Here is a 26,753-nt window from a genome sequence, read left to right as displayed (position 1 = left end):
TATGTGAAGTTGTTTGGCTTCGTCAGATGCTTGGGGATATGTAGATGTCACCAGCAGGAGCGACCACTTTGTTTGTTGATAAAGAAGGCATTATCAAGTTAACACGAAATCCAGTCTTCCATGAATGAACCGAGCATGTGGATGTTCGTTGTCATTACTTACGACAGCTGGTTGAAGATGAGACTATAGATTTGCAGTATGTTCCTACCACAGATCGGACTGCAAACATTATTACCAAGCCTCTTGGTATTGATAATTGTGTCAAATTTAGAGGACAGCTTGGTGTTCTAGATAGATTAACATTTAAGGGAGGGTATTACAATAATAGATAAATTGTCTATTATTAGTTAATGGTAATCTATTGTAAATATCTAGTTAGCTTTAGTTAGCTTTCGCTTATTTAGCTTTATCTGTTAGAATAGAATATTTCTATTCTTTTTGATAGTTTTCTAAGGAAACATTGCTTTATTCTTTTGTATATATAGACCTCTTGGTCTCTGTTAATAACAAGCAAGTATTTACCAATTACTTCCGTAATAGTTTGCATGGTTGCTTACCGTATCGTTTGCACCACCATACCCTCATCTGCCGTACGGACTGACCAACATCACCTTACTTCCTACCGCATGTAGGATTAGTTACCCAGTTTCGTCATAAGGGGTTGCCTCAAGGAGATTACAGAGTCTTCGGCGGAAGAACACAACTTCGAAACATTACATATAGTGGGGTCTCATGGTAGTATTTATTCATAGTGTAACCTTTGTAACGGGTGAGGTTGTATTGACACTTAAATTTTGTGAATTGTAACCTGTGAAATGGATTGTGGTAGTAGGAGAATATTTTTTTGTAAAACATCACTGTATTTGCCCTCCCTTCATGGATTTAGGGAGCTATTGAGGTGGGGGCACATGGCAGTATTTGTTGATAGTGTAAACTTTCAAATAGTTTAATAGGGTGGGGTTAGTGTATGAATACTTTACTTTTGTGAATAGTATAAACTTTGAAATAGTAAGGGTAGTTGTACCTACAGTGCACAAGGGGAGGGATTTGTAGTTTTCTATCTAGATTGAGATGGTATTTTTTTTTCGAAAAACACCACATTTGTCTCCCTTCATTGATATGAGTAGGGGTTGAGGTGGGGGTAGATGGCAGTACTTGTTGAAATTGTAACCTTAAAAAAATTGGGTGGGGTTAATGTATTGATACATTAATTTCGTGAATGATGTAACCTTTGAAATAGGCGAGGGCAATCGTATCTGTATTTGTTTAGTTCTTGTTGTACATAGGTAGAGGAATTTGGTTCCCATGACACTAGATGAGGGATATTGACACTTTTGGAGGAAAGTGGACTCTTAGATGAGAGTTGTTCTCTAATTTTGTAGGCATTGGAGAGGAGATTATGACAGACTTTGAGGTGGGTGGACCCTTGGAGCTTAGAAGTTCTCTTATTGTGAATGAAGGTTGAGATATGTTGTCACATGTGCTATAGACGATTTGTAGGTTTGATAATCAAGACATTTGTGGATGGAATTAGTTCAAAGTGTCTTGGGCGAGTGAGGATATTTGGTGGAGGCGTTTCATTATATTACCAAACGATTTGTTGTCTTTAGTCCATTTAGTGTTCAATTTTTTGTTCAGATTCATATAATGAGGGGTGGAGGGGAGGCAGGTGATGTTGGCAATCTAGGAAGTTTGGTTCTCCTATCTTGGACCTTGGAATTGGTTTGTTTTGAATTGGGTCTAGGGTCGAATATGGTTCACTTGTGGGTTTTTTTGGGGTTCGAAACCAACTCAAACCAAGGCAGGTCATGTGAACCAGATACCTTTCCACTGAGATACATACTATTGTTTAGTGCAGGAAGCAATTTTTACAGAATATGAATAAGATCTTTAACATCACAGAACAAAATTTGCTGAAATTCAGATATTTGTGATGTTGGAAATCTAGGAAGTTTGGTTCTACTACCTTGGACCTTGGTATTGGTTTGGTTTGAATTGGGTGTAGGGTTGAGTATGGTTCACTTGTGGGTTTGCTTAGTGTTCAAACCCAAGTCAAACTAGGGCAGGTCATGCGAACTAGATACCTTTCCACTGAGATACATTCTATTGTTTAGTGCAGGAAACAATTATTACAGAATTTGAATAAGATCTTCAACATTACAAAACAAAATTTGCTGAAGTTCAGATATTTATTACATCAAATTAAACTAGCCTTCAAGATTTCTTTCAGTGATTTTTTCTATATACAATTGATGTTGATATGATGCTATGATTACAAGTTTATGGCATTTGTTATTTTCATGATGCTATGTGACATTCTAATCTTAGCTCATGCTTGTAGGTTGCATAAATGTGTATGCACGTATAGTTTTAACATGTTTTTGTCCTAACAACTTAAACCATACTTCAAAATTTTGTAGTACTGACCTGAATGCGAACGCAAACCATGTGTCAAAATTTTGTAGTACTAACCTGAATCTGAACCCAAACTTAAACTAAAAAAGGCAAAATTGATTGTATTAACAATACACTCTCTTAAATTAGAGTTTATAAGTTTAATAAATGCATTAAGTAGAAAACAAAATTGGCTAAATTAAGACGACGCCTAAAAGTAGACCAAATTAATAAAACTAAAAATAAAGCCTAAATGACCATTAATGAAGGTTCTAAAATAATGAGCCAAATTTAGCAAGAACCTAGGATACTAAAAATGTTCTAATACCCTCCATTAATGGTCATTCTATCAACTACCCTACAAAAGGTCTACAAGTCTTGTGGTCATAAATCCTTTGAAATATTCTGCTGCTACTGAGACATTCCCTGGATTTGTAGTAGCCAAAAAAATGAAAATAGTGAAGTTGTTCCCTTCTTCAGAATGATCTGCAACCAGAGATAAGAGCCTATCACTGAGATGAATTTGTGACTAACCCTCCTAGAATTTGCAAAACTTCTGGCCAAAAAGCATCACAAAATATCCAACCTGATATTGGATAATTGAATCGTCCTTCCATGGAAACATGCACATTGAGATCAGCTATCACTATTTGGAGGGAAAATTGGCAAACCTTCCAAACTATTACAGATGAGCACGATGCCCCCAAAATCGGCTGTAGAATACCATGATTTGAAGATTACAAAGCATCTTTTTTGGGAAAAAAAGGGTTAAAAACCCTAAATCAGAAATCTTTGATAGAACATATAACACAAATTAGAAATGATGTTTGAGGAGAATAATTGACATGATTTTTGAGGTGAAAAATTGATCAAAACCAAACAGATAACTGACACAAAATCTGACACATGATTAGCATGCAAAACATTGTTTTAAAGGAAGAACGGTAAAACCTAGCAAAATTTGGAGTCTTCTCAAACTGCAGGAAGACTGACCAGGGTACACAGAAGCAAACCCATAATTTTTAGGGAAAAGAAATATAAGAAAACCTAAAAAGTAAATTTTAACGGAGAAAAATTGTAAATCTTAGAATACCCACAACTTGAAATCCAATTTACAGATTTCAGGTTTTATACCCAAAAAAACTATGGCAAAACCTGAAATCATTTTTATGAATTTTTTTTATTAAAACTCACAAAATATTTTTTTGTGGGAAAAAATATTAAACCCTACAGAATTTTTTTGAAGGAAAAAATTAAGAAAACCCACAAGAACCCACCACATAATTTTTGTGGAAAATAATTATTAAAACCCGCTATAGATAATTTTTGAGGAAAAATTATTAAAATCCAACAGATAATTGTTTTTTTTAAAAATTGAAATCCTCCTTGCATAAGGGAGTCATAGTCTAACTGGCTTCTGTTCTAATACTATGAAACTTTAAAGAGCGGAATTGATTGTATTAACAATACACACTTTTAAATAGAGTTAATAGACACTATAAAAAGCATTAACAAGGAAAATTGTCTAAATAAAGATAGCTAAAAATAGACCAAGTTAAGAAAACTACAGATAAAGTCTAAATGACCATTAACTAAGGTTTTCAAATATCGAGCCAAAAATAGCAAGAACCTAGGATAGGAAAAATATTCTAATAAAACTGGCAACTTAGTTGGAAATATAACATCTTAGTATATGTGTTAGGTAAGTATTAATTAAGATGTTAGTATTTTAATAGATTGTTAGAGAATAAATTAATATTAATAGTCAAGTGGGAGTTACTTTCCCATATGGAGGTTGCATAGACAGTTGTCATGCATTAATAGGCTTTTATCAAGAATCAATTATAGGATATTCTCCATTACTGCATCTTTTTCCTGCGTGTATAATAATGATGTCATTTGTATGTGCAATCTACTCATCATTTCAACATGCTTTAATCCTATTGGCCTTTTGTTCTCCTTGATGAGCATTATCAAATCTTCTATCGGTCCCTGTGATTGACAACAATGCCAGTGACTTCAATATTTTTGGTTTAGACAGTGATACTTGAGACTTTTCTATCTCTCTAGTATTTCCGAGCTTATGTTTTTGCCTTTGGAGTTCCTGTTGCCCTTCTTGGCTAATTACACTGCTTTCTGACACACCTTGTTGACCACTGTTCTGTATTTCCTTGTTTTTGTTCTTCCCTGTTGTCGGGCTTCTTTAGGTTTCTCTTGCTAGAACCGCCTATTTATATCTGCTATATTCTGGAGTCCCATTGATCTACTTCTGGTCATCTGTGGACATCAATAAAATTTCATCTCTCTTCTTCCTCTTCAATAACTGTAGATTGTGGTGGTTTGAAATCCCTATTGATTCTAATGTTTGGGGCAATTTCTTATCTCGGGAAACTTTCTGGTTTCATGGAGGGGCACTTCCTGAATTTCAATAGTCAATGCTGCTGAGAGTTTTTAGGGATATTTGGCTGTAAATGTTTACAAGCACTTTTGAAATTGGCAGACACAAAATAGGAAGCTTTGCAGACATTTTGTTATTCTCATTGGTCATAAGTGATTAATGATTCCAAATTCTCTCAGACATAATTGGGAGGTGACCCTCATGTTGCATTATGTGTAATGTTTTTTAACATTTCAAAGATGCATTGACATAACCGAAGTAAGCCCAGTGGTTTCCAGGGGAATTGAACCTGAGGCATCATTGTGTTAACTCTCATCTTCGGAACTCAGTCATGATGACTGCGCAGCTTTTACAAACAATTAGGTTATAGAAAAATCATATTATAAAAAATCATGTAAGACTGCTATGTGAAAAATGTTAAGCAAGCAAAGAAAACTTGTAATTCACCTTGCATCAACTCTTCAGCTAACTGAATTGTGCACCAACTTTTTCTACTTTAAGCTCTATGTTTTTCATAGCTCCATTACAATTTCCAACAGCACACAGGCGTTTCTACTTGAAGTTATATTTGTATTATTTCCCATAGCTGCAGTACAATTTGCATGGTCCTATTTTTGTAATGAAAGTAGGAGCAGTAGCATCATCCATAACACTTCCAAGTGTATGCATTCTTTTATCATTGAATATTGGATACCTTTCCAGCTGAAAGGCATTTCCAGGTCTTCGAAATGTTTTGTTATCCTAGAAACTTCCAAGAAATTCTACTTGTTTTCAGTGAATTTCCAGTTCTCCCTTTGAAATGGAGTTCAGTTTTCCATTTCATATAGGAGATCCTCAATAGTCTTCTATATCATTAATTGACACCCTAAAGTTATCAATATCATTTCTAAGACTTTCTCAAGTTTCTGCTATTTTTTGTTAGTTCCTCCTATTCCTCATTTGCTTTAGAATTTTATCACAAGATCTCTGCCATTTTCCAATCTAACTGGCCCTCCCTTGCTTCCACTGCTCATGCTATCAAAGCTTTCAAGCACTTGTTACTCATTTGAGGTGGGACCTAGGTTTTGTCATATAGCAGTCAAGCTATTTGAAGAGTTATGTGTACCTATTTGTCTATTCCATGCAATGATGTAATGAAAGAAAACCAAAAGTGTTGAAAGTACTTTTTGTAAGTGCAAGGAGTTCATTGGTTTGATAAACTTCAAATTTTAATTCAGGGAATTTCAACATTAAGACAATATCTATCAGCAGCAGAGTCCGATGTGCAACCTGTCCCTTCTCCACTGTCACAAATTCCAGCCCTTACAAGTGGAAATGCTGAAGCACAGAGTGAAGCTGCACACAAGAGAAAAGTTCAAGCAGTTCTAAAGGACATTAAGCAGGTATCTGCTTTGTATTTGTTAGAGGAAATATCCACAACTTCTTGCAAGTTCTTGTTATTTTGGTTCCCTTGCTGGTAGGGCTTATTTACAAATTTAATTATGTCTTGGAACTGGCATATTCTTTTCTTTTGAATTTAACAAGTTAGTTAAAGAATACGGTACATTGATATGCTATATTATAATTTTCTAATCTAGATCTGACATACTCTAGTCCAAAGAATTCTATGGGCTTTGTGTGTGCATACATAGGGAAATTGATATTCTTCTAGGAACGCTTAACAAATGATATCCATAACAATGCCAAAATAGATGACAAGTTGTTAAATAAAAACCACTATGATCCTCTGGTCATTGATTGCTCTACCAACAGATAGTTTATCTCCTTCAGTCATTTATTCTTTACTGCAGGTTCCTATGTCAACAGTCCCCATACCACACTTTGCAGCACTATACTGACTTACAGAGAAAACAGGAGGAAGAAGGAAAACTACATACTATATGGTCCGGCACTGATAAAAAATAATCAGTAAAAAGGATGAGCAACAAAGGACAGATACAATTACAAGTCAATATCGTTTACTTCTGTATGGGTCTGAATATAAAAGTGTAGAAATGTACATGTGCCTAAAGGTGGTAGTCCAAGTTGGATCTCTAAGCCAAAAGATGTTTTTTTGTTGGCAATGGTAAGAATGGCAAAGGCTACAAGCTTTGGATTCTGAAAACCTTGAAAGTTCTCTACTCAATGGATGTTACTTTAAGTGAGAGGGGGAAGATGCATTGCAAACCAAAATTGGAGTGGCATTTTTCATTTTAAATTGACAAAAAAGTGAATTGGATCATTCTTGAAGCACCAAGATACATCTAATATTGAACAACAAAGTGGATCAGACAGTACAGTAGAATAAGTGGTAAGTGGGAGTAGCTCTAAAGAAGAATATAGTGTAGATGCAGCAGGGAATTCATCACCAGTGTCTGTGAGAAAGTCTGCAAGACAACAGAGATCATCTGAAAGGTATAATCCATTAGATTTCCATTTTGCTTTTGTTTTCACTTGTATTTTTAATTAACCAAGTTATGTGGAAGAGGCTCTCTTAGGTAGAAACAGCCTGGGAAGGATTCCATGAATGAGGAAATGATGGCATTGGAGCGGTTTAAAACTTGGAATTTGGTTGAGTTGCTTGAGGATAGGAAGCTTTTGATGCAAGCTGGTGTTCAAGAAGTAGTTCAAAGCAGGTTGGTATGAACCATTGCACCTAAACCTTGAGGTGCTAGTGAAGGCCGCCCATTAGGATCATAACATCCCACCACGCTCCACAGTCCAGACTTTGGGCTGGATGTGCGCCCACATGGTGGGCCCTCCGTTGGCCGTATGAGCCCCGGACGAACACTGCAATGTCTGCGTTGCCACTTGCTCTAAGACCCGAACTTGGGTGGAGGCTCTGATACCACATGGTACGAACCATTGCACCAAAACCCTATGGTGCTAGTGAAGGCCGCCCACCAGGATATCCGCAACGGAGATAGATGGGGTCTTTGAGATGAAGATGGAGCCGAGCGTGGAGAAAGAGATGGTAGGACTTCTTCTGTTGGTTTGAAAACCCTAACCCTGTCTCCCAATGAAGATATGGTTAAAGCAATTAGGGCAGAACAAAGTCGTTTAAAAAATATTTCTATCTTTTTTATTTGTTTAGAGATTAAAGCTCTGCCATCTTGTAAATTTCTTGATGAATGGTTGAATTTAGTTTGGGGAAGAAATTTGGAATACATGTTTGCAGAATGATACAAAAGAAGCTTTTTGTTATTTTCTTGAAGAGTCACAATATGCAAAAAGGAATCCTCAAAAAAGGGTTTTGGAATGTTGGTCATTCCTTATTCTGAGCTTATGGTTGGTCACCAAATGGAAACTTTGATGAAGTTTTGGAAAGAACCACTCCAAATTGGGTGGAAATAAAAAATCTTCAAGCAGAGTTTTGGCCTTTTATCTCGCATATTTTAAGTCCTCTTGGATTTGTGTTATAGAATGAAGATTCTAAGGTTATCCTGCCACATCTAAATGCTCGAATACTAGTTGATCTATCTCTCGATATTGAATTTCCAAACATTATTTTTCCTGACCTAGAAGGAGAAATCTTCTAATGGGAAGTTTCTCTGTTGGGTAATCTCCATACCTGCTTTCATTGCAAGCTCAATGGACATTCAAAGGGACTATTCGGTACTCAAAGTCCATTTTGATAAAGCTAAAGTTAATATTGATGGTGCTAAGGACTCCTCTTTTGACGTAGTCAATAAGAAGACTGCCCTCGCTAATATTAAGAACAAGGCTAGTGCTTATATAATTTAGAACCTTAAGCCAACCCAACTATTGAAGGCATCATCAGAGGTGAAAACGGTCGATAAAGGTGATTTTATCTCTTTGGACAACCCTCTGTATGATAGAGAGTTTGAGGTGATACCGACTGGTCTATATAACCCTATTTCTCTTTAGGATCATCCCATGACCCTAGCTATGGTGGAACTTGCAGATCCTAGTGAGGCTAAGATTAGTGATAACCCCATTCGATAGAATGCTTAGCAACTTGAAATTAGACCTATCAATGAGAGGGCTAGTACTCTTAGAAGTACTATTGTTAATTCTAAGGAGAGCAATGCTTCTTCACTTGTGGCCCAAAAGGCTTTGAGCACGGTCTTGTGGGGTCATTTTACTGAAGTTGTTAGGAAAAAGAGGAAGACTTATGAAAGGAGGTCTCTCTCTAATAGAGACAGTAACAAGAATGCTATTTCTAAGTGCTTTAATAGATTATATAAGAATCAAAAGCCCTCCCTCCAAATAATCCCCCCTATGATGATAAACCTTCACAACTGGAATGTTAGAGGACTGGAAATGGCAGATAGAAAATACACTGTCAGAAGTTGGTGTAATAAAGTTCAGAACAAAGACATTATTTGTCTGCAAGAGATTAAAGTGGTTGATATCATCTCTATCTCAAGGGATAAAGTGTTCAAATTGAATACTTCTTTGCTAAAAGACTTTGATACCAAGGATTCTATTAGAATGGTGACCGCCTTATCCAAACTGTGTAATTAGTCACAGAGGCTGGTCAATCAATGGAATCAGTTAGTGGGTGCTTGGAGGAAAGTTTATGAAATTGTTTGCTCCTGTGGAATTTTCCCCTTTCTCTCTTTTGGATCACTCATCTATTGACAGTAAGATTCTTATGAATCACAATGGGGTTGATAACATCTCTATCTCTAGAGATAAAGTGTTCAAATTTAATACTTTTATGCTCAAAGAGTTTGATACTAAGGATTCTATTAGAATGGTGACTTCCTTGTCCAAAATGTGTAATAATCAATGGAGTCAGTTAGTGGGTGCTTGGAGGGAAGTTTATCAAATTGCTTGTGAAAAGCTTGTCAGGGACAGAAACAAAGAAGAAAATGATTTCCAAATTAGACTGAATGAAACATACCTTGAACTCCAAAATAAAGGGGGCGATCCCACATTAGAGCATGACTTGATATCTACTAAGCACCAACTCAGATTATTTGAAAAGATATAAGATCCAAGGACAAAACATCCGAGCCAGGATGAACTGTTTAAAAGAAGGGGATATAGGATCTAGATATTTCTTCAATATCATTTGGGCGAAGCATAAGACAAAAATCATAGAAGCTATTCAGGTGGAGGGAGGAAGAACTATTGATCCTAATCTAATTAGAGAAGCCTTTTTCGATTTCTACTTAGAACTGTTTTCCTCAGAATTTGGTTAAAAACAAGAAGCAGCTTTGAATGAGAGTTTGAAAATGATTCTTAAAAAGATATCAGAAGTGGAGAGTGAGAAACTTAGTAGAAGCATATCAATAGATGAGATTCAAGAAGCCAACAAAGCTATGGCCAATGACAAGTCTCCAGGACTTGATGGGCTCCCAGCTGAATTCTATAAGGAAATATGGATTGGATTGCAGAAGGACTTCTGATCTTCTATAATGATGCTTTTGAATATGGTTCTCTTGGCAGCAATGTGAATAGAGGGGTCATCAAATTGCTCCCCAAAAGTGGCGATAAATCCCTTGTTAAGAATTGGAGGCCTATCACTCTGCTTAACCTATCATATAAAATTATAGCTAAAATTTTGGCCAGAGGAATTGTAGATATTACTAAGACGTTTGTTTCAGTTACACAAATAGGTTTCATAAAGGGAAGATCTATGTTGGCGAATCTCATGACTAGCTAGGAAGCCATGCACTGGACTAAGGTTGAAGGATAGAATGTGGCAATGCTTCTACTAGACTTTGAGAAAGTCTATGACAGAGTTGAGTGGCCCTTTATCAATGGCATGCTCAAAACTTTTGGGTTCCGTCAATAGTTTTGTAAATGGATTATTGTTGATGTGAATGGGGAGTCATCTGACCCTATTGCTCTTCAGAGATCTATAAGAAAAGGGTGCCCTATTGCCCCCTCCCTCTTTGTGATTGCTGCATATGCTTCATTTTACATTCTGAGAGATATCTCCTTGGGACCTCCTATCAAAGGCATTATCTTTAGTCCTCATTAGTATTATAATTCCTATTAATATCAATACAATAGAGTCTATGATATACGGTGTAATTGAACACAATAAAAAAGATGGAAGGTCCTGCTGATCAAATGAAAGTTCTGATCCCATAAGCTACTTTCACAATGAAAAACTGAATTGAATGTCTGATAGCTCATCTGAAGAGTCATTGGTGAGTTCCTAGAGCCATGAGTTGCTCTGTTGCTTTTGAGGTAAGTATGGGTGCTGCTCATTGCAATCTCACCCATACTAAATCTTTGATAGTTGTAATACTTTCACTGCAAACTGATTTCTGTTAAGGAGTTGCTGTCAGATCTGATATATTAATCAATTGATATTGAGAATTGAGTTTTTAAATCGATGACAGTCAGTATGTTGCTTCTCCTGAATATGCTAATGCTTTTATTCGGTATCACTCACCAACGAAATAGCAGTTTAATATAGCATATAACTCACTCTCCACAAAGGAATTACACAATGATAGTATCATCACCCTGACTATGAACTCAGTGACAAAGTGTATCAAAAGGATTTCACCTCCAGATATCGCAGTATCTCTCCAATATCGTTTATACTTCCGCAAATGATCGCAGTGGTGCAATTGGTATGGACTGGCTATACGTCTGATGCAACCTGTAGATTCTATAATGGATCACTGCTAAGTACCTTTTTGCTTAATCTATGAATGAGTCAATCTGAAATTATTTGTCTATTGCTTGATCGCTGAACCAACAGCTTGCTTGATTGATGATTTGTTTTTTTATGATTCAAAACTTCTTATTATTGTATTTCCCCTATTGCTGATAGTTAATACCATTCTCTGACTTCCCACCAAGGTCACCAGGAGACGGGGAGACTTGGAGGTCTCCGGTACTGGTATGGCAATTTTCAAAAATAGGAGACGGGGGTACTTGGAGACGGCAATTTTTTTTTTAATAGTTTAAAGAGTCTCATACAAAATACACAATAGTAATACAGTAAAACTAGAAGACTAAAGTAAATAATAATAGTAATGTTACATTAATATAGAGTCAAATATTTCAAAACTTACATAATCACATTATTGTATCTCATAGTCATACTTGTGAATGTTAAAGACTGCAAATAGGCAAATGCTGGTGGCCCAATTTAGTAGGAGTTGCTCAGGTTAGGCAAGGCCTATAGCAATATAAGGCAGGTCACTCTTAATTTTGATTATGTTATTAGGATTTGACAAAATGTTACCTTTTGATGTTCTTAGTCTCTTTTTAATTGATAGTGTAGATAGTTCTCAATACCGATAATGAATTTTGGCATGTTCTTGATATGGATTGGAAAGCCTAATATGCTAATTTCTTCATATATCTACACAATATCTTGAGGGATTTGTTAGCACAACTTGCATTTCTATCAAAATATATTAGAATATCAGATATGGTGCAAAAAGTCTGCAGAAATCTTAATCTGAAAGTGCAGATTGGATTGCCGATGGAGAAGAAAAACATTCATTTGATACTTAACTGTTTTGCTTATAGTGGCAGATTTTCTTTGATTGATAAAGTTTCAGGGTGACAGGCATAAGTCAATCTATAGCTGGATTTTTGTTTTCAAGTAGTGGTCTTCTGTTATGTAGAATCTAAAAATACTTTATCGTGATTGAAATCTTATTCATAAACCTGCTCTTAATCAGTTTGATATGTTTTTGTTGTGACAATAGACCTATTTGTGAAGTTTTGTGTTTAGAATGGCTAGGAATGAATGCATCAGTTTGGTTACCAAAATGGCACCAAATGAATCCATCAGTCTGCATATACTGGTTGTATTAGACCGTTTTAAATTCTGGCTATACAATTAGCACTGTTACAACTGTCTTTACAATAAGTTGCAATTACTGTTTAATTCTACCATCTCATTCTTCAGCAATGAAAGGTTTGTTTTTGTTTATAATAATAGGGTTGAAACTGTCAACCGACTCCCATATGGTTAAAGCTAAGAACTATCCAAACAGTTATTAACCATTACGGAAGCCATACAAACAATGGATAAAAAAAATTGGTCTTAATTTTTGCATTAAAAAACATTAAAATGAGGGCTAAAACACAAAATAATATGATATTATATTTTACATTTATTTTTTATAAGGAGACTTCGGGGAGACTTAACTTTTTGGATTAGGAGACTCGGAGACTTTGTTATGAAGTCTCCAACCTTTCTTGAGGTCTTCGGAGACGCAAAAAGTCTCCGAAATGCGTCTTTTAGGGGGGAGACGGGTCTCCCCGTAACCATGCTTCCCATATATACACCACAAATGTGACTTTCAATCTTTATCTTTTCCATTTTGAATGGGGTATATTGAATCCATAATACTCTTTTTTCTACCTTGTCAAGTCATGTCCAAAGTGACGTGTCTCCACTTTCTATTTGTATTCCTCATAATGACTCTGCCAAATGATTAATTTCACTAATTGCCAACTCTGACCTTCAGCGGCGATTAATCACTTATTTGTATTAGTCATTAGCTGCACTTAAACTATTATGCTTTGCTACAGCAGTAGACATAGGATAAAATTTAGCCACATAGGACATATCATTTAAGAAAAAAGATATTAGAATTTAGGAAGAATATAAATATTATAATTTTTTTTTCTCAGTCAAGCTGGATTAGTATTGGGATGGGTGACCTCCCATGAAGTCTCCATGCGTCACCTTTGTGAGCATCACCTAGATCCAATGAGTGCTAAGTGTTTCATTTATTCTCATGAAAGATGGATTCGTGTGAATCACTACTCATGAAACATGGGTCAATGAGTTTGACTCAAAATCTACACAGTTAAATCCTGATAGGAATATCACAACTTGACTTGCTGTTCAAAATATCTCCTACTTATCAATTGATGAGCTTAAGGGGCTTTCTAATGAATGGTTTATAAGGCACAACACTTGGTGAAGGTTTTTCAAATGGGGTTGCAAGTAGAGTGGGTTTAATTATGGAGGAAACTCCGTAATGAATTGTGCTCAAGCTAGAGTAGTACTGGGATGGGTGATGTCCCAAGAAGTCCCGATGCTTCACCATTTTGAGCATCACCTAGATCCAATGAGTGCTTAAGTGTTCCATTTATTCTCATGAGAGATGGATTTGTGTGAATCACTACACACGAAACATGGGTCAATTAATTTGACTTAAAAACTTCTTCAGTTAAATCCAGATAGCAATATTACAATAGTTTTTTGATTTTATTGATACTTTAAACAAAGAGAAGTACATAGATAGTTACAATTTTTCCTCATCGGATTATCTTCACAAGGATCAAACTCTAGAATAGCATTACAACCATCACTTGATCCATCAAAGATCAGATCACAGTGAGTGCAACAAAAAGTGTTGTCAAAACAAATCCACCAAAATGCACCGCTCCACAAAAGAGCTCCAACCAACAAGTACATACTAATGCTCTGTTTACACCTTTGCTTTAAGAAAAAATTCCTAATAGCAATATTGTTCATCAACAAGCATTTTGTCCACCATTACACTGTAAACCTGCTTGTCAATCTTCTCACTTTTCGTCCACCAAATCCAGAGAAGAGGAACTAGCAGGAACAAACTAGACGTTCATCATAAGTAACCATTTCCAGAATAGTGGTCCCAAATTGTCCATGACAAAAACTTTCATGACCCCAGTTGTAATTACAAAAAAATTACCTCTAACCAGGTCGAAAGATTACCATTTCTGCTACACAATGTTTATACTTTAACCTACTTAAAGAACCTCTCAAACGTGACATTGTTCTACAAAATTTAGAAAAAGACGAAATATAGAACTTCCAACAACATCCACAGAGTAATTACCCACTTAAGGGCTGACCAAAAACCACAGGTTTCATTGTAGGGCTTGAGGCACAATCCCCTCGATGCGTTCTCAAACGATTGCATTTAGGTCCAGGTTTGCATCTTGAGTGCCTTGAGGAGTATCTGCCCTAATCCTCAATCTTGCATTTATGTTTTCCTCATCCTCGACCATCCCACATATTGTTACATTTTCACAATGTCGTCGTAGAGGGTGATCATCACTAGCAGTGTAAGGGTTTTCCAACCCCTTCTTGGCTCTTTTAACCTCTAATGTCTTTGGCTTTCTACAAACCTCCAAAGAAAGGGAAGGAGTTCTGTTCCTAGAATTTTGTCAATTCCAATCTCCCTTTCACCAAGATTAATGCCTTAGCTAGGTACCAAATCTGATAACATTTCTTCAAAACACTGCATGTGATCTGATGAACCAACTTGTGCATGATGAATCTCATTATGTCTTTCTCTTCTCCTAGTTGTAGAGCCAAGACCATGATCATGGAGTAGACGTTTGTGTTTGTGCGGTAACAGTTCTGGACAAGAAAAAACATAGCAGGAGCTCCCTTTGTGTGTTGAGGATGTTCAATTTCAAATAAGTGGTCCATGTTGATTTTGCTTGCTAACCCCCAGAATGGATTTTGCTATTTCAGGCATTCTAGGGTGAAAGAAGTCTCCATTACAACTGCCTGAAAACCCTGGCTGTTTTGAATGCTCTGAACAACTACACCTTCAAACTTCAATGCAAGCAACTCTTGAGTGAGCAAAGGAAGGAAGAAAATAAGAAGCTGCTAGTTACAGAGCCATAAATGAATGTCCCATCAACTTAATCCTCAAGCATGGGGCTCGAACTACAACTTACCTTGCCAACTCAAGAACCATTGTAAAATAATTTAATTCCTTTGTCAATTAATGTTTTAATGATGTTGCTGGATTACTTTTTGCTAAGGCACATCTCGAAGATCTTCAACCACAACTTCAAGCATGGTGAGATTTATTTCCCAATTAGACATTCGGTTTGCCTCTATGTTACCATCCCATCTTATGTGAGAAATTTTAAAATCGTTAAAGGTGGCTAATTCTTGGATAATGTTTTTTATCTAATTTTGTAGGTGCCAAGCTTCTAGGGTACCTTTAATAATTGTATTTACAATAATTAACAAGTCCCCTTCTACATGGAGTTTAGTTATTCCTAATTTTTTGGATGTGTTGATAGCCAACAATGTTGCCTTTGCTTCAACCACATTACTTGTTCCATTTGGGAGCCTTTTCCCCCCTAGAGCTACATGTCAACTTTATTGTTCCTAAGCCTATAAGTACAAAGAAGATCATGTGGTGAGGGATGGGATGGGCTTATCCCATTCCCAATAAAGATGTTAATTTCTTGGTTTGAATGCCTAAACACTCTTTTATGGTAAATATGAATTGATAGAATGTTGGGATTTGGGTGATATTCACTTTTATGGAAGATTTTTTCTATATATTAGCTGTGGTGATATGCACTGAGGTGTCAAGTAGTGCTCTAGAGCATTCATGTTGACTAAAATGCTTACTTACCGGATTCTTGCCCTAGAGGTTGGATCTGGATTCAAGTCCGATCTAGATCTAAATTCGTGCAGATCGGGGCAGGATCCTTGGATCCATAAATCTGGACGAATCCACTGTATAAAACAAGGATCTTGCATAGATTTGCACGAATCCACGTACGAATCCTCAAGGGTCCAGCGTGAATCCTCAATGATTGACTGTTTTAAGTGGGTCTAAGTTATTTAATATGATTTTTTTTTTTTTTTTTGTTGCTTTCTAATCCTAAAATGACCCTTTTATGCATTATATATACTAAAAACGGAGAGAAATATACATAGTTCTAAAACTATACACACACACACACACACACACACACACACACACACACACACACACACACACACACACACATACATATATATATATTTTCACGAATCCTCCACGAATCCTAATTGACAAAAAATTAAATCACGAATCCACGGATCCGATTCACGTGCCCGAATTGGATTTGTATCTTGAATCGGTAACTAAGCTAAAATGTGGTGATCTTGTAGCATTTATGCATGGTACAACATATATGGTTTGTCTACACGTAGTGTTGTTATAATAGCAACCACAAACCCATTGGAAGCAAAATTCACAATTGCAAATGAGTTCGGGGTTTGTTGGAGCATGACGTGTATGGGCACTTGTGATAGAATTAGAGATTATGTGGCATTATGACATATTTTCGAAGATGGCATAAGGTACAACAAGTAGCTAGGTGTAATGTAATTCTGGTATGACCTACCCCAAGCAAGGTGTTGAAGATGGAGCATTAGTCAGATATAATACCTATTTAATAATCACACACACGCACGCATATGTGCACGTGCAATTAATCATGTTAGACTCAAGGACAGATTTGAAGGAGCATCAAATTTTGTATCATGGAAAATTTGAATTAGTACAATACTTCGAGAACTTGAAATAGATTCATATGTAGAAGAAAACAAATTGATGCCAAATAATGATCCAGATAAAACAATATGGAACAAACATAATAATAAGGCCATGAAAATTATTATTGATGTTGTTAAGGATCATATTCTTCCAACTATATGAAAGTTAACAACTGCATATGATATGTCCATGACCATTCAAAATACATATGAGATTAATAATATGAGCAAACTGCTCACCTTAAAACAACAACTTTTGCTTATTAAGGTGAATAAAGGAGAATCAATTTCACCATATCTCTTGAGAATTTTAGAATTGAAAGATTAACTTTCAACCATTGGAATTAAGGTAGATGATCTAGAATTGTCTTTAATAGCCCTTAAAGGGTTACCAACTACGTGGGAATCCTTTATACAAGGCATCAATGCATGACCTACTCTACTGAAATTTGATCAACTAAAAAATGACTGCACTCAAGAAGAATCCAAACTATTGACAGGGGGGATTAGTTCAAATAAAGAGGGAGAAATTCAAGCCCTTAATGCAAACACAAACAATAAAGGAAAGAAAAGAAATTTTAAGTGGAAAGACGGAAGAACAATAATCAAAACTATAAAAAGAAATACCTATCTAAAATTCAATGCTTCAAGTGTGACAAGTTTGGTCACATTCATAGGTTCTGCCCAAAGAGAAAGAAAGTTCAAGCCTCTATAGTTGAAGTCAAGGAAGCATAAAATCCACTATTCTTCCTAGCCTTGTCAAGTAGACTAAACTAAATCAAGTATACGTGGATAATTAATAGCAGAGCATCTAGACACATAATTGGATTTAGAGATTAGTTTGAAACTTTTGAAGGACATTCGACATAAGAGGTCACAATCGGTGATAATTCCACCTATCCAGTGAAAGGAATTGGGACCTGCTCAATTAAATTAAGAACCAGAGTTACCCTGCAATTAAAAGATAGCCTATTTGTACTAGGCATTGAAAGAAATCTGGTCTCCATTGTAGGCCTAGAAGATCAAGGATATCGTGTCACCTTTTAGGAAGACAAAGTACTATCTTGGCCTAAAAATTCCAACATAAAAAATGCAATCTCTATAGGATTTAGAGATAGAAGTTTATATAAGCTCTGTAATGTTAAAAATCAAGCCATAAATCATGAAGTTTCACAAACTAATGAAATTTGGCTTAGAAGGTTAGGACACCTCCATTTTCATGCCCTACCCTCTATAGAGAAAATTGTGATTGGATTACCTCATTTAAAATATGAACATATTGGAACTTGCAAAGGTTGCGCCTTAGGAAAGAACTCAATAGGATTTTTTTCTCATAGTGAACTTAAATCAAAAGTTGTATTAGAACTTATCCACATTGATTTGTGTGGTCCAATGTCAATATGCTCTTTAGGGGGATTTTTGTATTATGTGATTTTTGTTGATGACTACTCTAGGAAAACTTGGATTTATTTCCTAAATTTAAAGAATCAAATTTAAGTATTGATTAAATTCAAAGAATTTAAGGCTTTAGTGAAAAATCAAATTGGAAAGAAAGTCAAGACTCTAAGATCTGACAATGGGGGTGAATACATTTATGAAAACTTCAAAGAATTATGTACTTCTGTTGGGATTAAGAGGGAGTATACTGTACCTTATAATCCACAAAAAAATGGAGTGGTAGAAAGGAAAAACATAACTATCATTGAATCTACTAAAGCCATGATGCATGATCAAAATCTTCATGTCTCATTCTAGGCTGAGGCCTTAAATAGGACAGTATACACATCCAAAATAGATGTCCTCATTCAATTCTAGAAAATATAACTCTTGAAGAAGCCTTTACAGGAAACAAACCAGATCTAAGTCACTTAAGAAATTTTAGCTGTCTAGCGTATATTAATGTCCGTAAAGAAAAGAGGTCCAAACTAGAACCCTCTGGGAAGAAAGACATATTTGTTGTGTATAGTGAATTCTCTAAAGGTTGCAGAGTTAAAGTCAAGGACAAAGATCTGTTGAAATCAACAAAGATGTGAAATTTGAAGAAGATATTGCTTATAAACTTTCTAAGATCATTGAAGAATCAAAAGGAACCAACTATAGAAGTAGATGAAAACCCTACAATTGAGACTTAGAGGGAGAATTGTTCAGAAGATCATGAACCCTTACCATCTGATATCGAAAATGTTGAAATCCCCAACAACAAGAAAAGGCCACTATGGGCAAGGAAGATGATTGAAGAAAACAATATAGCACCTATGAAATTTTCAGAGAAAGTAAGAAAACAAGAAGTCATTCATGGCATGTTGCTCTTATATTTGAACTAATCAAATCTGAACCATTAAGTGTTGAAGAGGCCTTAACATGTCAGACCTGGAAAGATGCAATGATTGAGGAATACCAATCTATATTAAAGAATGATGTCTGAGGTATCGTCCCAAGACCTAAGGAAAAATCAGATGTCTCCTCAAAATGGCTATTCAAGATCAAATATGCACTAGACGGTAGTATTGAAAATCACAAAGTTAGATTTGTTGCTAGGGGGTTCTCTCAAAAGGTTGGAATTGACTATGAAGAGACATTTGCTCTTGTTGCTCTATATATCTCTATGAGAATCATTATTGCCATTGCAGCGTCCAAAGAATGGAAGATACATCAAATGGATTGAAAGACTTGTTTTGGAATGTTGTAATTGACGAGAAGTATATCTAGAACAACCAAAAGGTTTTGTCAGCCATGACAAAAACTCCTATGTGTGTGAACTAAGGAAATCTCTTTATGACCTTAAACAAGCCGACAAAGGGTGGTATGAAAGGATAGACAATTATCTCACCATAGTAGGATACTCCAAAAATGAAACTGATCCTAATATATACTTCAAAATATTAGATTGTAGCATGCTAATTCTTGTTCTATATGTTGATGACTTACTCATAACAGGAGAAGATCATTTTATTGTAAAATGCAAACAAGATCTTGCGTCTGAATTTGATTTGAAAAATTTGGGTCTTCTACACTCTTTTTTGGGTCGAGAAGTATGGCAAAAGAACTAAATTTTCCTAAATCAAGGAAAATACACTATCGACATCTTGACCAAATTTGTATTGATGGACTGTAAACCATTATCCACATTGATGGAAACAAATCTTCATAAGCTTAAAAGTGATGCATTTAAATCTAAACCTACAGATCCTACATACTACAGACAGATAATTGTATCTCTAATGTACTTGGTGAATACTCGCCTTGGTATTGGTTATGCAGCAAATGCTTTAAGTCAATTCATGTGTGAACCTAAGTAGATTCATCTTGTGGCAGCCAAACACATTTTGAGATACTTGCATGGTAGCATTGGACTTAGTTTAAGATATGAGAATGTTGAGATTCAAGTACAAGGGTACTTAGATTCTAACTGGGGCGACAGTTCCATCGACTGTAAAAGTACTACAAGTTGTTGTTTCAGCCTTGGATTTGCTATGATATCTTCGTTTAGCAGGTTGCAATCAACAGTTGCTCAGAGTTCCACTGAAGCTGAATACATAGCTACTTCTATAGGAGCTCGAGAAGCAGTATGGTTAAGGAAGTTATTAGTTGGACTATTTGGGAAGTCCTCGAATCTCACAGTTATACATTGTGATAATCAAAGCTGCATTAAACTATCAGTGAATCCAATCTTCCATAACAGATCCAAGCGCATAGAGATTACCTACCACTACATCAGAGATATGGTAGAGATGAATGTTATTAAGTTGGTATATATCATCACTAAAGAGCAAATTGAAAACTTATTTAGCAAACCTCTTGCAAAGTTGAAAGTGGAATACTTAAAAGGTAAACTTGGTATGACTGAAATGTAATTGTAATTCCTGACTTTAGGTCTCAATCATATTTAAATTTAATATACACTCATTTATATTTTAAATGATAAAAGAGTTACAATGTTGCATGTGGATTATGTCATGAAAGGTGACAATCTTTCATTTGATATATTTGTGAGGTCACTATTGTAAGATGATGATCTTAGCAATAGTTTGACTAGTTGTCATGACAAACTACGTTAAGGCATTGTCCTAGAGATAATGATAATGAATGTATCATGGTAGACTACATTAAGTTGCTGTCCCAGAATTTGCTGGAGACCATTATACTATATTTGTTGTTCTTGATCAATTACTATGGTAGACTACATTAAATTTTTGTCCCAGAATGAGCTGGAGACCATGATACTATATTTGTTGTTCTTGATCTATTACTATGGTAGACTACATTAAATTGTTGTCCCAGAATGAGCCGGAGACCATGGTAACAAACATATCATGATAGACTACATTTATCTCTGATGGGGACTACATTAAGTTGATGTCCCTGAGTTTTTTAGTGTTATCTGATAGAATTGATTCAGTTGCTGTCCTAAAATGTGCCAGAAATCAGATAACTTATATCCTCTAGGATATGTTATATTCCTTTTGGTAGGCATCATAGATTTGATGCTAGTACCTAGAATATGAGATTCTGATTATCATCTTGTGAGAAAATTGTGTTGATTATATCCTCCCTCGCTAAGAGGGAGTGTTGAAGATGTAGCATTAGTTGGATATAATACAGATTTAAATAATCACACACGCACACACATAATGAAGACTCATTGTTTGAGGAGGTCTTATTTGAACATTAGAAAAAAAAAAGGAAAGCACAAATCTAAGAACATTCCTTGTTAAGGAAAAATCAAATGTCTTTATTGTAATGAAATGGGACGTGTCATTTTGAATGGCAAGAAGAGGGGACACTATCTACTAGATGATAAACTAGATCATCATGCTTCTTTGGCTAAAGAAACAAATTGGCAAGAATATTCCAGTAATGAAGAGTTGTCATGTCCCGGTGATGAAGAACATGTGCTTTAAATAATTCAGAATGGAGGTAGGAGAGGCAACAGTGGAAGGAGGACAATCAAGATCTTATCGTGAGTCACCAATTATGATGACACTTATCAGCTTTTGTGGCATTTCATTTTCTATTCTTTTTAGCATGGTGTGTGAATACTAGAATGAATGTATTGGAGATCAGATGACTGTGGAGGTCTCTGACTGTGATGATCCTTTTACTATCGTACTTCATTCGAAGATGAGTGTTCAACGAATACTTCAATTGGGAGTGGCGATAATGTGTGGCAAGATCTAGACAGCAAGATCTGGACAATAGTATGCATCAGGATATGATTAACTTTTCAATGTTCCTGGTTGTGTGTGTAAGTGGAAATTTCACATTGCGCAGGTGGGGGGATAACCGATCTTCTATTCCCATTTGACGCCAAAATGACTAAAGTCAAGGTTAGTCCCCAGTAGCAGTGGTAGTTGTCTATGCTGTTCAAGATTGAGTGACAACAATCAATAACAGTGACCACAATAAAGAACAGTGTTTTTATAGAATGTGTTTTCCAGATTTGTGATGTGTATGTTGATTTCTATATAACTTCCCTGATATACAAGCATAGTGGCAAACAGAAGCACCTAGAGTAAGACGGTGGATCTTGAAAGGGTTTGTGGGGGGATCCAATAACTACATAAGGTGTAGTTGATGGGTTCTTGTTCATCTTCAGGTTTCTGGTGAATCTGTGTGGAAATCATTAGAGGTTGATGGGAGGTACCTTTAATTTTTTAATCGAGATCATGAGCTACATGAGTTGGGCATGCTGCAGATGAAGGGTGTGAGTTCTTATTATGTTCACACGAAGGAAGGGAATGCTGGAAAATATGTCGTTACTGTTCACATAATGTGAGTTGTTAGCACAACTCATTTTGCTTGTAAATGTGATTATTTGTTGAGGTTTGTTTGTGTGTTGTGTTGTTAAAAGTTAAAACAACTCATCAAAATAGATAATGTGCTATAGGATTTCCTCCTGTAGAGTAGAGGTTGAAACTCCTATATACTTGTAATCTGACTAATTTCTTAATGAAGAAATCAATAAATACAAACTATTATTTTGTGTGCTTCTCTAAAGTTCATAGTCTCCACCTTTAAGCAGTGTTCTAAACATTTCCCTATGCTTCTAAGTTCTTGTTGCTATTAAGAAAGAACCTGGGATTCCGTTCATTTTGCAGAGGATATGACTGAAGCCAATTAATCAGATGGAGTGCAAATATGCCATACATCACCATTCATCATAATGAATGATCTTTGCTTGGTTGATCATCCCTATGTACAGCTACTAATAATGGCCTATCCTGTCTTTGAGGTATGATCTCTGCATACGATGGTTTCTTCATCCGTTTGTTCCTTTTGCAACAGTATCTCTAAGCATTGTTCCATCTATTATCAGAAAACGATTCAGATTGTTATGCATTAAGGCAAAATCATTGAGATTAGACACGGTCCTCATCATGTGTGATGCAACGAGTTTCTTATCTGTTCTCGCTCCATTCTCAATTACGCTGTGTGAAGAAATTTCTATGGTCTTTGCAATTAGGTGGGAGACTAGTTTGAACTTTATATTTTCTGATTATGTATTCCCGAAAATATAACATTGTGATGATGTAAATTTGCATGGCGGCTTGGTTTTCCTTTGTTTTAATTTTATTCTCAAATGATTGAAAATAATTTGCTGATGACAGACACTGTATTCTGGTCTTTATTATTAAGCGGGGGACTAGTTTGAACTTTGTATTTTCTAATTATGTATTCCTGAAAATATAACATTGTGTATTTTTGACAATTTAAATTTGCATGGCAGCTTGGTTTTCCGTGGATTTAATTTTATTCTCACCTGGTTGAAAATAATTTGCTGATGACAGACAATATATTCATAGACATTAAAAGAAAGTTTCATTGAAATGGATCCAGTATGAAATATAGATATGGTACTAGATATGGATACAGGGAATACTCAATATCACCAAATACAGATGTGGCTAGATATGACAATTTTAGAAATTTACATAAAGTCAAATATTTATATATCTAAGGGTACAGAACATAACGTTAAAAATATTTATGTATATTAATATATATTTTGTTTATTATATTCTAATTTACATTATTTATTTTGTGATATCATGTTTGTCTTAAGGGATTTATATATGTGCTTGTGCACTTCTCTTTTATATTTTAAATTTTATTTCAAATTTTCAATGCTTTGCATGAGTCGTGCACTCTTTACAGCCCTGGATAGGCTGGCGCTGTATGTAAATGTATTTGATATGGCTCAATTATGGGCCTGCTAATGAATACATCTAGATATGTTATCCATGCTGTATCTTGCTGTATAATATTTGTATCAAGTATTTGATGCGTGGATGCTTGCCTCCAAACTAGGTAGCAGAAGTATCTTGCAAATCTGCATTAAAGATATGGTAAGGAAAGCAATGCCATGCAAGTATTTTCCATAAGTTATTCAAAGATTGAGAAAACGACAGTATAACAGCAGAAGCAGATCACGGATTATTAAGCAATGTACAACTAAGTATGAATTGGAATAGAATAGTGGTCAATACCAAAATAAATGAACATAATTATGAGTTTGATTATTATAATACACAGCATGTTACCTTATTAAGAAAGCAAAATAACAGTATAACAGCAGAAGTACTATAAGATGTTGTCTTTTATTCTTACTTTAGGAACATTAGTTGCTTCGGTATGTATAAATGAATTTATCCGAGTCATCTTGAATAAGGTTTTGCCAAAGGAGTTTTGACTCTGAATCTGGATTTGGTGATGGAGCTAGTGTGTTGACATTTCACCATTTATATGAAATATATTAATCTGCAGTAGTAAATAATTTTCCTGCTTGAGACTTGGTATCTAGCTATTGAAAATCAGAAAGGAGAGTTGTGAATTTCTTGTAGATTATAACCTTCCATGTGACAAAAGGACGTGACTTCTTTGTCTGATCTTGATGTAGAGCCCAAAGAAGGTGAATTTGGTCGCCGCCCTGGTTCGTGGAATGCGTGTGGAAGATGCTTTGTTGCAGATGCAAGTGACTGTAAAACGGGCTGCAAAAACTGTATTTAAGGTTTAGCATTGGCCTTTTATGTCATGTCATGTCGAAGCTGTGAGGGATATATTGCTAGAATCTAGCAATTAATTTATGGAGTTTCCTCGTACTTCATATGAAATTATACAGATGCAATAATGATAAAATTGTGTTGATACAGGTCATCCATTCAGCTCGTGCCAATGCTGTTCATAATCATGGTTTGAATGCTGATAACCTTATTATTGGTAGGTTCTCGGTATTCAGTTGTAGATGGCGACCATTGAAAAATCCTCTATAATGTATACTTGTCAATTGTTATTTTTATTTAATCTATCTGTTCCTTTGGATGCCAAGTAAAATGTCTAACAATTCCTTTCATCTATACAGCGGAGGCATTTGTTGGAAAGGGCTTGTTTCTCAAGAGATTGTGGCCTCATGCGAAAGGTAGAAGCGGTATTAGAGTACGTCCACGATGCAGGCTTACTGTAGTTGTCAGGGAGTTGACACCTGAAGAAGAAACTGAGATAGCTAAGCTTCGTGTACAGAGATTTAAGAAGAAATCAAAACGGGAAACCCGACTTGTTCCACACAAACTTGTGGAGACCCAGTGGCAATGGCATCGCAAGCCAAAGGAGAGAACAGTTTCTCGTGACACAACTTGATCATAAAAAGTTCAATTGCCAGTGTGAAATTATTGAATTCAATCTCTATTTAAATATAGATTAGTGGAATGAAGTGAGATATATTACAGGTTGTACAGGTTGTGCAGCTTGTTTGAAAGAATCGTGCAGACCATGAAAATTTTGCTCATCTGGTTGAAGGAAATGATTGCACAACTTACATGCTTCATAGACTCGTGTGTTGCACTATGGTATCAATTCACTCCACACATAAATAATATAAACAAGAGCTGTGATACAGCTAGAGTCCCTGCCCTTGTGTAAAAATGAGAGATTTTGTTAAATGTGTCGCTAAGCTATCTCTTGCTTTCATTTAGTAGTTAGCTAAAATGATGCCCCCTTCAATATGCTTAGGTAATAACAAACAAATGAATATCTACTAGATATGTACAATCTTTTGCAAGTATCTTACTTGCCTGTGCTAATTAGCTACTAAAAAAACATAGACTTTGATTGAAGTATAATCAAATGTGGATATAAATTCAGACATCATCCTTGCAACCACTGTGTTAGAATGTGCAAGTTGTGGAGATTTAGACATCACATGTAAACTGTTTCATATGCCTGCAGAATGAGGGAGTACAACTACAATAGGGTGAAAATTGTTTGACAATGTCTCTTACAAATGTATGTGTAACATAAACAACCATTAAAGCCTGATGGCTGGGAACATCATCACATGTTACAATTGCAGGTGTACCTCATTTATTTACAGTTTTAAATTCAATGCTTTGTATTTTATTAACTAAAACTGCATAAGATTTCCTTGTTTTGAAGATGGTGCTAGGTTGTGAATTAGTAGGAATCATTGCTAACATGGGTGATGACATTGCGAAGTTTAAGAAGGGTGCCAAAATTTGGTGACATTGAAGATTTCATCGTTGGAAACACTTGTAGGTGGACACCTCGGAAGAGTACACAGTTGAAGAACGTATGTAGGCTTTGATCCATAGGACAAGGCTATGAGACTACTTACCAGATTTGAGAGGTTGTCATAGTAGTTAAAGGCCATTCAAAGGAAGAGAGATGAGCTTGATTCATGGTATGCTCAAATATAACACAACTCTAATTTTAATGCTAACGCTTACC

At 35.6% G+C, this 26,753-nt stretch overlaps 1 protein-coding gene across 1 annotated transcript in view; it reads left to right on the top strand.

The window, feature by feature from the left end:
* Window positions 1-25,915, top strand: part of LOC149537517 (Ribosomal protein L22p/L17e family protein) — a 61,195-nt gene extending 35,280 nt beyond the window's left edge. Inside the window, exons 3-6 of the mRNA XM_089798930.1 lie at window positions 6,010-6,174; window positions 24,910-25,020; window positions 25,163-25,229; window positions 25,372-25,915. Of these exons, the coding sequence (XP_089655056.1) occupies window positions 6,010-6,174; window positions 24,910-25,020; window positions 25,163-25,229; window positions 25,372-25,646 (618 nt within the window). The 3' untranslated portion in view covers window positions 25,647-25,915. The remainder of the gene's footprint in view (window positions 1-6,009; window positions 6,175-24,909; window positions 25,021-25,162; window positions 25,230-25,371) is intronic.
* The last annotated feature ends 838 nt before the right edge of the window (window positions 25,916-26,753 follow it).

The sequence above is a fragment of the Cupressus sempervirens genome, chromosome 9 (genome assembly GCF_028749045.1).
Source record: "Cupressus sempervirens isolate cs-2001-9-10 chromosome 9, ASM2874904v1, whole genome shotgun sequence".
Lineage (NCBI taxonomy): Eukaryota > Viridiplantae > Streptophyta > Pinopsida > Cupressales > Cupressaceae > Cupressus > Cupressus sempervirens.
The sequence above is the reverse complement of the archived record's forward strand: the minus strand, read 5'-3'. Positions and strand labels throughout refer to the sequence as shown.